This window comes from Capricornis sumatraensis, chromosome 10 (genome assembly GCF_032405125.1).
Source record: "Capricornis sumatraensis isolate serow.1 chromosome 10, serow.2, whole genome shotgun sequence".
NCBI classification, from domain to species: domain Eukaryota; kingdom Metazoa; phylum Chordata; class Mammalia; order Artiodactyla; family Bovidae; genus Capricornis; species Capricornis sumatraensis.
In genome coordinates this window covers 89,426,202-89,440,266 of record NC_091078.1, presented here as the reverse complement: position 1 = coordinate 89,440,266, position 14,065 = coordinate 89,426,202, and the positions used below count along the sequence as shown (strand labels likewise).

Sequence of the window (14,065 nt, the reverse complement as noted above, 5' to 3'; positions counted from 1 at the left end):
GGGTGTACTATATTACTTAATCCCACTCAAAAGCAGCCATCTTTAGAAATCCTATATATTGTCTAACTACAGCCCTCATGTGTTGGTTCCAATTCCTTGATTCTCTTAACCTCCCTGCCTCCGCACCATGATTCTGGCCCCACTTTAGATATACTGGTCTTCTTTCCCAATCATGTGTACCTCTTTTTGTTTCTTCCCTTTCTCTGCTCAATACATCTATAATGATGCTGCCAGAGTACACCTCTCCATGCATGGTTTGGATGGCTCAACGTCTCATATAATACTTCAGTGATCTACTACTACCCTACCAAAGTAAAGCCTAAAACACCTCAAGTCTCCCATTCAAGATACTTCATAAGCTGGTCCCAAATTGTATTCATATATCTATCCCTTTTAGTTCCCCTTTAAACATCTGACATTCTGATCAAATGGTGGCCTCTTCTCTGCAGTTGGTAAACTTCTGTTTTTTCTGTTTATCTTAAAGTGGCATGACTCATATCCCTCTATGGGATGAATCCTCCTAACATTTCAAGTGAAATGCCACTCTGGTGGTGGAGCTCTACCTTCTGGCGTGGGCATGTGATTCATGCCAAGCTGATCATACTCCAGTCATAGTGACTGATTCAGGAATGGACATGTAACCCAATCAAAGCCAGAGATGTACAGACTCTTGCTGGGACTTCTGGGGAAAAAGATTCACTCTAAACAGTTTTGTGGATATGAGGCCAGAGCTTCTATTGCTATCCTGCTGCCATCAAACAAGAACATAGAGTGGAGTTAACCCACAGAGACTGAAGCCAAGCGATGAAGGGCAAGATGCCAGGATCAGGTAACTGCATTTGCACCCTAGGTCAAAACTTGACTGGAGTCACTTTACTCCCTGGATTTTTCAGTTACATGAAGGAATGAATTTAATTTTTGCTTTCATCAAAAATTTTACTAAATAATCAATCCTAAATGATATACTGTCTTTCATCCTACAGGTGTCTCTAAGCCCTCTTCCTTTATTTGCAGTGTCCAAAACCATTCATCCTTTAGACCAGCTCACATGCTACCTCATCCAAAAACCAACTGCTTTCTTATGTTAAAAAAACTCTCTCCCTTTTTTGAATTCCCGGAGCATTTTACATGTCGGTCTTTTATGACACATCCCTTACTATACTGAATTAACTTTTTCTTAGATACATAGGGTATCATCTGAGAGCTATTGGCAAACCGAAGGCAACCTGGCAACCCTGTCTAACGACAAGATGCTTTGGACAAAGTGAGTCTCAATTCACATTTGAATGAACAGATGAATCAATAAAATGAACTTTGGCTCTGAGTGAGCAGCACACTATGGGAAGGAGTCAGCTTTGCTTCCTGGGAAGAAGAGAACAAACCACTGCTGGAGATGTTGCAACTGTACAAGCTGCCAGATCAAGAAGAGGTAAAGACAAAGATGGAGCTCAGTAAGAGTACAAGCCAGGCAGAATGAGCACCATGCAGAGAAAGCTGTAAGAACCCAGAAAGCAAGTATATAGAACATCCCCTTGCTCACTTCAGGTCTTCATTTAGCCAAGAATGTCGTGAATGTCTGGATCAGCTACTTACATATCCATAAAATCTCTGAATTAGCTACCATTTACTGTTTAGTGCATGCCAGGAGCTAGGTGATTTACATGCATCACCTCATTTAGTCCATAATTCAGTGAGTTAGGTATTATTCCTCCCATTTTGCCAATGAGGAAATCAGGGTGCAAAAAGATGAGTATCTTCTTCAAAGTCACATACATACTAAATGTTGGATTCCAGATTTAATCTGAGATGCCAGCCAGTGTGCAAAGTACTTAAAAAAAAAAAAAAGGCACAGGCTGGAGGAAAGGAAGATAAGCAGGGTGAACAGTGAGAGAGAAATGAGAAAAGGGGGGGAAAAACTCCAGACCATTCATTTGTTTAATTTGTTAATTCTAAGAATTATTAGGAGGTGAAAACACAGTGTCTTCAATAATTGTTAACTGGGAAAACTGGACAGCTACATGTAAAAGAATGAGATTAGAACATTCTCTAACACCATACAAAAAAATAAACTCAATATGCATTAAAGACCTATATGTAAGACCACAAAGTATAAAACTCCTAGAGGAAAACACAGGCAGAACACACTAACACATAAATCGCAGCAGATTTTTTTGCATCTGTCTCCTAAAGTAAAAGAAATAAAAGCAAAAATAAACAAATGGGACCTAATTAAACTTAAAAGTTTTTGCATAGCAAAGGAAACTATCAACAAAATGAAAAGACAGCCTATTGAATGGGAGAAAATATTTGCAAATGATATGACCAAGAGGAGATTAGTACCCAACATATATAAGTAGTTCATACACCCCAACATCAAACAAACAGCCCAATTAAAGCATAGGCAGAAGAACTGAACAGACATTTTTCCGAACAGCAGATGCAGATGGTCAAGAGGTACATGAAAAGATGCTCAACATCACTAATCATCACAGAAATGCAAGTTCAAAACCACAATGAGATACCACCTTGCACCTGTCAGAATGGCTATCACCAAAATGAACATAAATAACAAATGTTGGCGAAGATGTGAAGAAAAGGGAACCCTTGTACACAGTTGATGGGAATGTAAATTGATGCAGGCAGTATGGAAAACAGTATGGAGGTTTCTCAAATAACTAAAAAAGAGAACTAACATATGACCCAGAAACTCCACTCTAGGATATATATTGGGGGAAAAACCCCACTAATTTGAAAAGACTCATGCACCTCAATGTTCATAGCAGCATTATTTACAATTGCTAATATGTGGAAGCAGCCTAAGTGTCCATCAATAGATAAAGAAGACAGGGTATACACAAACAATGGAATCCTACTTGGCCATTAAAAAGAATAAAATTTTGTCATTTGAAGCAACAAAGATGGACTTGAAATATGTTATGCTAAATGAAATAAGTCAGACAAAGAAAGACAAATACTGTATGATATCACTTATATATGGAATCTAAAAAATATAACAAACTAAGTATAGCAAAAATAAAAAAAAGAAGCAGACTCACAAAAATAGAGAACTAGTAGTTGCCAGTTGGGGGGATGGGCAGCAGTATAGGGATGGACGACTGGGAAGCACAGCCTATTGGGTGCTAAGACAGGCTCAAGGGTATTGGTACAACATGGAGAATAAAGCCAACATTTGGGAATAACTGTAAATGGAAAGTAACCTTCAAATTTTTTATAAAAAGAAACAAAAATAGTCCAATGAAAAATTGATCAAGGAGATGAATAGCAATTCACAGGAGAAAATATTAATACAAATGGCAAGTACACATACAAAAAGAAGCACAGACTCACTAAAAATCAAAGAAACTCAACTTGAAACAATAAGATATGACTGATCTATCAGACTGGCAGAAATTAAAAAGGGATGTTTATGAGAAAGCCTCTCTATCCACATCTTCACAAATATGTCTGTTTTATTATTAGCTTCTATAGTAAAACTAATAGAGCTTTCATATAATAAAGGGGCAACTGAAAACTGAAAGATCATATATATGAATTTCCAAAATGTATTCTGGGGGCTCTCCCCACCAACTATCCCCATGTAAGCATCAACCACATATCCTTTACCTCTGAGTTTGGGGGTGAAGGGTTTAGAGATTTCAAAGCACTCACCTTTTCCCTGGCTTTATGAGATAAGAGATAAGAGGCACTGATTTCTATATAATGGCCAATTATTGATGAATCCAAGCCTCAGGCTCTTTTTGTGATTTACTGTCAGCATCAAAATCATAAGACCAAGTTGTGGTCACAGAAACCACAAACAGAATCTTCAGAAATATAACTGTCACGTATTACTTGAGTTTGGGTAACATAACATTTTAATTTTCTACTTAGCACTTTCAAATACGTGTACTTCTCAATACTCTAAAACTTCAGTTAGATTACCATGAAACTACTTATCCATTTCATCTAACTCAGAGACATTCAAGTGACCACAGGCAATTTCTAGTATCTCTTCAGTCAAGCAGAAAAATGAAATAGTATGTATAAATTATATATAACTTTTAACCTGTAAAAAGTTCAACCGGGCTAGAAAATCTGTGATGTAACTTCCTAGGGGTTTAAGACTTGGGTATGAGCGTTGCGCCCATATTTCTGGAACCTTTCCAACAAGCAGACTGCCAGATAGTGCCTCCAACGCAGAATCCATCACGACCACACCCCTAATAGCTTTTTCAAGGTCCTGTAGAGTGCTGTGTATAGTTTTAATTAAGCTGCAAGGAAAGCAATTATGTTATCATCATATATATGATAATAAATATCAATATACAGTCTATCCAGAAGAAAGAGCAGGATATCATTCACGGTTTTATGGGAGTATTTCCCAAAATTTGGTCACCTCCCACTTCATAATGTAAGGTAATTTTAGGTGATACTTGGATGAACATTTTTCATTTTAATTATTATGTATGGATTTTTAAATATAGAAAATAATATAACTTGCACATCAAAATTGCTTTCTGGGTATTATTGCTTAAGACCAGGCTAATTTAAACAGAGAATGATTTAACGGAAAATATCAGGTAAATAATGTTACAGGTGACATGCAAATATGGGAAAAGTTATAAAGGGACAATGCAATGGTTCAAACTTTTGGTAACACTGCATAAAAATCTAAAGTGTATATTCATTCATACCCTTATGAGTACTTTGCTTCCCACTTAGGCCCAAAATTCTAAGAACATCATAAATATACCTCAAGTGAGGGTTTTAGGCCATAAGCCTAAGCAGCTGAGAGACAATATGCTATTATGTACAAACACGTATGGTCTTTGTATTGTTGTTGTTGTTTAGTCGCTCAATCATGCCTGATTCTTTGTGATTTCATGGACTGTAGCCTGCCAGGCTCTTCTGTCCATGGGATCTGCCAGGGAAGAATACTGGAGTGGGTTGCCATTTTCTTCTCCAGGGGGTCTTCCTGAGCCAGTGGTCAAACCCATGTCTCCTACACTGGCAGGCAGATTCTTTACAACTGAGCCACCAGGCAAGTCTAGATATATAAGATGTGTAAGTCTAGATGTATAAGTCTTTGTATAAGAGATACTAAATTCATTAAGGTATCATAGGGTTTTAATATCTTTTATTTTAAAAAGTCAATAAGTCTGGAAAGTTAAACTTGGAAACACTAGAAAATTCATAACCAAAACAATTCTCCATTCCTTAAGCCAGTATTGAGCTTTAGAAAATTCAATTTAAACATTCAAAGCAAATAATCTGCTTGCTATTTTAGTGTACCTAACCAATCTAGAGTAGACTTAGGAAGAAGGTGGGCAGAAAAATGACTAAATATGTATCTACACAAAGGCTTAGATAATGGTCATTCCAGCTTTATTTCCTGAGGAGAAGAGCAATAGATGGATGAAAAATTATGACTAATGAATATTTTTAACCAGTAATATTTTTAACCAGATCTCTTTTTTCATCATCATTTTTACATTAGAAAAGGTATTCTCCCTTCTGGGGCAGTATGCAACTCTGGAAAAGGAGACAAATTCTAACGAAATGGAAAGTTTTGATAATTTTTTCTTAAAATTTTGATTCAATACTGGTGTATCTTTTTATCAACTTTGGCTGGTAGCTTTCTGAATCACTGGGTGTAGAGCTCCTTACTTGTTAAATCTTTCCATTTCTTGCACTAACACAGTATTCATGCTTTCTTCATATCTCACAGGATACTTGAGCAGTGCTGATTCAATGTCAAAGTCACTTGGTAGCTAAGAGAATAAAATTTGAAGATCACATATTACTCTCAAAATGAACAGTGTCATTTGGCTATAATATCAATAATAGTTAACATTAGGCATTTACTATGTGCAAAGAATTATGCTAAGTGCTTTCCAAATATTATGTAATCCTTGCCATACAGTTTCAGGTGGCTATTATTATCTCCATTTTACAGATGAGAACATTTAAGTACAGAGAGGTGAAGTAAATGCCTCCTGCTGCTGCTGCTTAGTCGCTTCAGTTGTGTTCAACTCTGTGCAACCCCATAGATGGCAGCCCACCAGGCTCCCCCGTCCCTGGGATTCTCTAGGCAAGAACACTGGAGTGGGTTACCATTTCCTTCTCCAATGCATGAAAGTGAAAAGTGAAAGGGAAGTCGCTCAGTTGTGTCCAACTCTTAGCGACCCCATGGACTGCAGCCTACCAGGCTCCTCCATCCATGGGATTTTCCAGGCAAAAGTACTGGAGTGGGGTGCCATTGCCATTAGTAAATGGCTGAAGGTACACAGTTCCGAAGCAGTCTGTTTAAACCCATAGGTCTCTAACACTAAGGCCCATGCTCTTTCCTATAGGATATAGCACTGAGTAGAAGATATATATTTCTAAAAAGTTGTATAATTTTCTTTCGTAAATTGGATTTTATTTTCCATTAATACAACCAATATATCATTTCACAACTATTTTCTATTTATTTCAATAAATTATCAACAGGCTCAAAATAGCTTTGTTTATACCACTACCAAATAATTAATGTGTAAGTGTAGCAAGGTTTCAGAGCTTAGGGAGAAAGAAAGTCACTGAGTATCTGATTTTAATGCGGCATCTCAGAGATGGTTGAGAAGAAGTGATAACGAGGACTTTGGGGCTGTGACCAGGCCCCCTGACACTGGCATTTGCACTCTTAGAGGAATTTCCCTACAAGAAATTTCCCTATGAGGAACGTGCCAAACTAAAATGTTGAGCACCCAGACTATCCCCAGGTGATGGCCCTTGGTGGTGCAAAAGAATTCCAGGTCATACTGGACGGCATCATTCAAAGCATGACACCAATTGTTGGTCAGCACACCATTCTACCCCAATTAAGTCCCATATGCCATTGCCAGGTAACTTCTTATTGGGGTCTTGTAAGAGCCACCATTTTGAGAGGACAAGAACCTTTCCCCAAAGACATAACTCACACAAGCAGAAGGGTCTGGGGGTGAGAAGCAGCAGTCCACAGGTAGAGGCGGGAGAACGTTAGTTTGCTTTCATCCTAGGGCAGCAGGCAATGTTGCTCACTACTTGTCTCCAGTGGCCATAGCCAGACTGAAGCTTCTAGGCCTGAGTAGGCTCTACTTAAGGGTGGTATAAGGCAAGGGCACCGACTGGGAGAGGAGACTAGGCGCCATCCGTGGACTTACAAGGCAGTTAGAGCAGGGTCAGGCTGTGCTCTGTCAGAGTGCCTGATGCTGAAATTCGGGGATAATTATAGTGCTCATCCTGGAGAGGAGCTGTGAAGATCTCTGCTTGGGGCTATAAAGTCCTCTTAGTAGTTCTTTATTCAATTTAAGGCAGAAAAAAGTGACAAAAGAGAGCACCATTCCATTCTCCCAGGGCAAAGTACACTGGAATGCAGTATGGGGGGGGAAGCTGTGGCTGCTAATTTAGCGCTGCTTTTACCTCCCTGTGCCTCCTCACTTCTGAAGGTCTAGATTAAAGCATTCCATTCTTGAACCAGCAAGTTCAGACAGTTTCCCCCATTTAAAAAAAGAGTAGCTCCACCATCTTTATTTAGAAATGCTAAGAAATTCAGTAGCCCCACAACTCTACTTACTAGGAACGTAATATTTGCCAGGCATTATGCAAAGCGCTTCAAGTTAATGATACCCTGAATGTTCACAAGAACCTTACACAGGTGGCACTACTATCACCACTCTTCTAGTTTGGAAACTAATGTTCAGAAAAGCTAAGTACCTCACTCAGGCATAATGTTGCTACCTGGAATTTTCAGATTGACATTTCAGTCCCATTTTGATTTATGTTATATTCCAAGTAACACATTTTAAGCTAAATATTACCTTGTTGAGAATATCTTTGGTAATTTCTAGTAGAATCTGGTCAGTGCTTCCTGAGGATCCTGTTTGTTTGGAGCCTCCTTGGGTGAGAAGCAAGGACTCAAAGAGGATTTTCGTTTGTTGAAGATCTTTGGAGATATCAACATTTTCATGTAATCCAAATATCTCCGGGTGTTGAGTAAAAGGAAGTTTCTACCAGAAAATAAATTCAACAAGCATTACAGTTTAATTGGGTACGTTAATTCATAAGGTAGACATGTGCAGACCGAAAAGGGTTAAAAATCAACTAAACATCAAACAACAGAGGGATCAAACTTTTCCAATTCTCAGTAACTACTAGAAACAAAAACACTGCATTGAAAGCTGATTGTACCTAATACTAGTCTAATTCTATGCATTATGGGGGACTACTTCACTACTTGCTTTTAAGAAAATCACACTTGAATCTAACCCTATTTTCAGTGATATCAGTTACCTTAATGAATTCAATGTATTCATTATAAGTGCCTTTGGGAGGGGCAAAATAGTTTCCGCTAGGAGAAAACTTATAATGAGAGTTTTCGATTATGTGTGGGTTATAGAAGTCAGCCAGCATGGTTAAGAGGAGACGTCTGTCCCAGTCATCTGTCACCCTTCCTCCATAGTTACACTCTCCAGTCAGGTAAGAGATGGCTTCAAACGGAATTGTATCATATTCATTGATAAATAGCTGAAACAAAGAAAAAAATGAAATGAGAAAAAACATATTGTATTTCACTTCATTTCCATTTTAACATGGCTTTAAATACCTATCAATCAATCAATCAGTCACTGATCAATCTATACAGTTTGAATCAGGGTTCCCATTATTTGCGGCAGAAAAACATTCTTTGTAAGCCAAAATTATAATTATTACTGCCATCCAGCCAGCTATTCGTTTTGTTGGGAGAAGTGAATAAGTTATTCTAAGCAAAGGGAATTGCCTAGGCCTGGTACACAGTAATCTCCATCAATATTAGTCTTTCTAGTTTTACCTGTAGTTGTCGAATACTGATACGTAAATCGGATTCATTAAATCCATATGGAATATTCCACCCAAGAGGACCAAATTTCTTTCGCTCCTGCACAAGGGCGTGAAAAAAGCAAACTCCAAACAGCAACTTCTCCCAAGCCTTTAAGACAAAAATATGCAAGAGAAAATTCTGATCAGATTTCCATTATTAAAATGAGGGGGACTGATGACCTTTCATTGTGAGATTCTATTATATATCTCTACAAACTTTTATTTAGAAAGACTATCTAAAACAATCCTCACTATAAAAAATATTAATCTCACAACTTCTATATCTTGTACAAACACATATGCATTGCCCTTAGTCTGCATTTGTACACTGACAGTTTGGAAGGCTGTGGATAGAGGCCTAAGCAGGCCTCATTGCTGTGTCCACAGAGCAAACGGCTCCCACACTGCCTCAGCAACCCCTACATCAGCCACAGATACAAACCCTGCTTAAACAGACTCCATGTTTTAAGAACCTACTATGGATCTCACCACAGCTGTCTGGGTACAAGGCCCCCAAAAGCAACAGAGCGTCTGCTTGGAGCCCTTCACCAGAGGGGACAGAGGAAAGAATGAACAAGGCCTCAAATTACCAGGGGCTTGTAATCTGGCAGGAAAACTAGCCAGGTGGGCAAGGATCACACAGAATCTGATCAGGACTGTGGTACTGAAAAGAATGAGTAATTGTGCCTTCAGGGAACAGTCTGAGGGGAAGAAGCCACTTTATATTAAAACAAACAAGCAAACATCTTATGACTTAACAAAACCCTCCAAAGCTAGACAAACTGCAATAACATTATACATTATTAAAATGCAATAGTGCTGGAGAGACATGCCAAGATGGTAGAATACGAAGACCCTGAACTCATCTCCTTCCTTGATGCACCAAAGTTACCACTGCTTACAGAGCAGCTATCTATGAGAACAACCTGAGGAACAGCAGAAAAGATTTTCCACAACTGAAGACATAAAGAAGCAATCATAAGATGGGTAGGAGGATCACCATACCACCTTCTCCACTCTACTAAGTCCTCTTTCCAGCTAAAACCACAAATATCCTCCCTTTGTCCCAGAGTTACAAACAAAATTATTGCTCAGAACTGGGGTCACACAGAAAGCAACATCAAGCAGAAAGAAACGAGCTGGCTTCCAAAGAATTCGACCCTTTGTCTGCAATATCAGTCTTTCTCCAGTTCAAATAGACAAATATGATAACTATCATAGTATGCATTGTGTGTAAAGGAGAGGATGGTTTTCCCTTAGTACTGATGCTTCCTTCCATGTAGGGAAATATCAATTAATGTAACACTTCTGCATTTTCTAAGTTCTTAAACTCACTGGTAGAGAGAGGAGTACCTATCTAATAGGTAAATTTGGGAAAAGTTAAGCAAATAAGATTTGCTCAGCTTTCCCCTTTTCTTTCTTAGATGTGAGCTTCCTGATAGGAAGGAAGTTTTGCTCTGTTCCTCTGGGTAGATAAATCTGTTTCATTCTGGGTTCTGTAATATTACGTTCATTTGTTCACAGATACAAGCCAAATCTTCCAACCTAGTCTATATCAGTAATTAAGGTTATAATTTGGTTCCCATATATTTATTCTTTTTTCCTGTTTCTTAACTGGTAAGAATTTGGGTAGAGAAGAGGAGTGCTATTTATAGGAACTGCTACTCTCCTCAATACCATGTGCAAAACTGTTTTACAAACAGATACGTTGAAGAAGATAAATAAAAGAAGGCCGAGCAAGAGAGTTCCAGAAAAACATCTACTTCTGCTTTATTGACTACATCAAAGCCTGTGATTGTGTGGATCACAACAAAATGTAGAAAATTCTTAAAGAGATGGGAACACCAGACCACCTTATGTGCCTCCTGAGAAATCTGTCTGCAAGTCAAGAAGCAACAGTTAGAACTGGACATGGAACAACAGACTGGTTCCAAATTGGGAAAGAAGTACATCAAGGCTGTATATTGTCACCCTGTTTGTTTAACTTACTTGCAGAGTACATCATGCGAAATGCCAGGCTAGATGAAGCATAAGCTAGAATCAAGATTGTTGGCAGAAATATCAATAACCTCAGATATGCAGATGACACCACCCTTATGGCAGAGAGCAAAAAAAACTGAAGAGCCTCTTGATAAAAGCGAAAGAGGAGAGTGAAAAAGCTGGCTTGAAACTCAACATTCAAAAAACGAAGATCATGGCATCTGGCCCTATCACTTCAAGGCAAATAGATGGGAAAACAATGGAAACAGTGACAGACTTTATTATTCTGGGCTCCCAAATCACTGCAGATGGTGATTGCAGCCATGAAATTAAAAGACGCTAGCTCCTTAGAAGAAAAGTTATGATCAATATAGACAGCATATTAAAAAGCAGAGACATTATTTTGCCAACAAAGTCCATCTAGTCAAGGCTATGGTTTTTCCAGTAGTCATGTATGGATGTGAGAATTGGACTATAAAGAAAGCTGAGCACTGAAGAATTGATGCTTTTGAGCTGTGGTGTTGGAGAAGACTCTTGAGAGTCACTTGGACAGCTAGGAGATCAAACCAGTCAATCCTAAAGGAAATCCACCCTGAATACTCACTGGAAGGACTGGTACTGAAGCTGAAGCTCCAATTCTTTGGCCACCTGATGCAAAGAACCAACTTGTTGGAGAAGACCCTGGTGCTGAGAAAGATTGAGGGCAGGAGAATAAGGGGGTGAGAGAGAATGAGTCGTTGGATGGCATCACTGTCTCAATGGTCATGAGTTTGAGCAAACTTAGAGAGAGAGTGAAGGACAGGGAAGTTTGGCATGCTGCAGTTTACGGGGTCACAAACAGTCAGACATGACTTAGTGACCGAACAACAACACTGAAGAGTGTTATTAATACGTCAAAACAGTATTATTAGAGTTTCCAAGAAGACAGTTTTTTTTGGTGGTGGGGGTGTCTATTTTATTCTCACTGCCTTATATCTGGTACCTAACACACATATTGTTGAAACAATAAAAAATAATGTGAAAATAGACTGCTAAAGGCACTGTTGGACTTTTGTACAAACTAAGATATATTCATTCACTCAGTTCAGTTCAGTCACTCAGTCGTGTCCGACTCTTTGTGACCCCATGAACCGCAGCACGCCAGGCCTCCCTGTCCATCACCAACTGCCAGAATCTACCCAATCCCATGTCCATTGAGTCAGTGATGCCATCCAACCATCTCATCCTCTGTTATCCCCTTCTCTTCCTGCCTTCAATCTTTCCCAGCATCAGAGTCTTTTCCAATGAGTCAGCTCTTCACATCAGGTGGCCAAAGTATTGGAGTTTCAGCTTCAACATCAGTCCTTCCAATGAACACCCAGGACTGATCTCCTTTAGGATGGACTGGTTGAATCTCCTTGCAGTCCAAGGGACTCTCAAGGGTCTTCTCCAACACCACAATTCAAAAGCATCAATTCTTCGGCATTCAGCTTTCTTCACAGTCCAACTCTCACATCCATACATGACCACTAGGAAAACCATAGCCTTCACTAGACGGACCTTTGTTGACAAAAGTAATGTCTGCTTTTTAATATGCTGTCTAGGTTGGTCATAACTTTCCTTCCAAGGAGTAAGCATCTTTAAATTTCATGGCTGCACTCACCATCTGCAGTGATTTTGCCCCCAAAAATAAAGTCAGCCACTGTTTCCACTGTTTCCCCATCTATTTGCCATGAAGTGATGGGACCGGATACCATGATCTTAGTTTTCTGAATGTTGAGCTTTAAGCCAACTTTTTCACTTTCCTCTTTCACGTTCATCAAGAGGTTCTTTAGTTCCTCTTCACTTTCTGCCATAAGGGTGGTGTCATCTGCATATCTGAGGTTACTGATATTTCTCACAGCAATCCTGATTCCAGCTTGGGCTTCCTCCAGCCCAGCGCTTCTCATGATGTATCTGCAAATAAGTTAAATAAGCAGGTTGACAATATATAGCCTTGATGTACTCCTTTTCCTATTTGGTACCAGTTGTTTTTCCAAACTGTTGTTCTATGTCCAGTTCTAACTGTTGTTCCTGATCTGCATACAGGTTTCTCAAGAGGCAGGTCAGCTGGTCTGGTATTCCCATCTCCTTCAGAATTTTCCAGTTTGTCCACTCAACAAATATTTATTTGAATATCTACTACACGCGAAGCAGAACACAAACTATTGGGAATAAAATGATGAACAAGATAGGTACAATTTCTGTCTTCTTAGGAAATGGGTAAAATTTAGTATTAAATAAAATATTTATGTTCTCATATTTTTCACTGTAAAACACATTTTAAAAGTTCCAGAGGCTGAATATTACCAGTTCCTTTCCTTCGCATCCACTGAAAAACTCAGGATCAGAAACTGGATCAGTGAGGTAAGACTGGAGGAGATTTAGCCGAAGACCAGTAGGAGGTTCATTAGTCATTTTGACTCCATTCTGTAGAATTGTTACTGGGAACTGAGACAGAACAAACAAAGAGCATTACTCTAGATAACCAACTCAACTCTTAAAAATGCATACTGGATTAAAAGTAGGTATAAGAGAGGACTCCAAAAATATTTTTAAAACCTTGTAATGTAAAGCATTTAAGATATACAATGTAATAGTTAACCAAATAAATGTACTAAAATCCATAAGAAATAAACATACTTTTGGAGATGGATAACTTGTGAGCCAAAGCCTAAAGGATGAGTTACAGACTTCAGGAGAAAAATCTTCACATATTTTTTCTAACATGGGCATCCAGGAGACAGCAAGGTGACAATTCTGTAGGCAAACCCAAGTTCCTTCCTCTATTGCTGCTTTAATCATTTTTGTTGCAATGGGTCCTTGTCCCTGTCCCAGTGAAATAGCTTGAAATTTATTTCCAGACATAGCTTTATCATTTGCAAACTTTAGCAGGCCTAAGAGGGCATAAAAATAAATGGTTTCACTGCTTATCTAAAATTATAAAATATGCTTTATATTTCAGTATATACAAGTATTTAACTGTGAAGAATTCTAGTTATTACTTTTCCTTATAAATACCAAGTTTACTAAGTGATTTATAATCATCCAGGAAATAGATACTGAACAAGACGATTTATTTGTAATTTCTTAAAGTTGGCAGTAGGCTTCCCTGGTGGCTCGGTTGTAAAGAGTCCACATGCCAACACAGGAGACACAGGTTTGACCCCTGGGTCAGAAGATCCCCTGG

At 38.7% G+C, this 14,065-nt stretch overlaps 1 protein-coding gene across 1 annotated transcript in view; it reads right to left on the bottom strand.

Annotated features, from left to right (window-relative positions):
- DNAH12 (dynein axonemal heavy chain 12) overlaps positions 1–14,065 on the bottom strand; it is a 166,675-nt gene that overhangs the window by 4,864 nt on the left and 147,746 nt on the right. The window contains exons 63-69 of the mRNA XM_068981725.1: positions 13,519–13,772; positions 13,186–13,326; positions 8,849–8,986; positions 8,311–8,544; positions 7,839–8,027; positions 5,668–5,771; positions 4,067–4,271 (exon numbers count right to left, since the gene is read on the bottom strand). Coding sequence (XP_068837826.1) covers positions 4,067–4,271; positions 5,668–5,771; positions 7,839–8,027; positions 8,311–8,544; positions 8,849–8,986; positions 13,186–13,326; positions 13,519–13,772 — 1,265 coding nt within the window. The remainder of the gene's footprint in view (positions 1–4,066; positions 4,272–5,667; positions 5,772–7,838; positions 8,028–8,310; positions 8,545–8,848; positions 8,987–13,185; positions 13,327–13,518; positions 13,773–14,065) is intronic.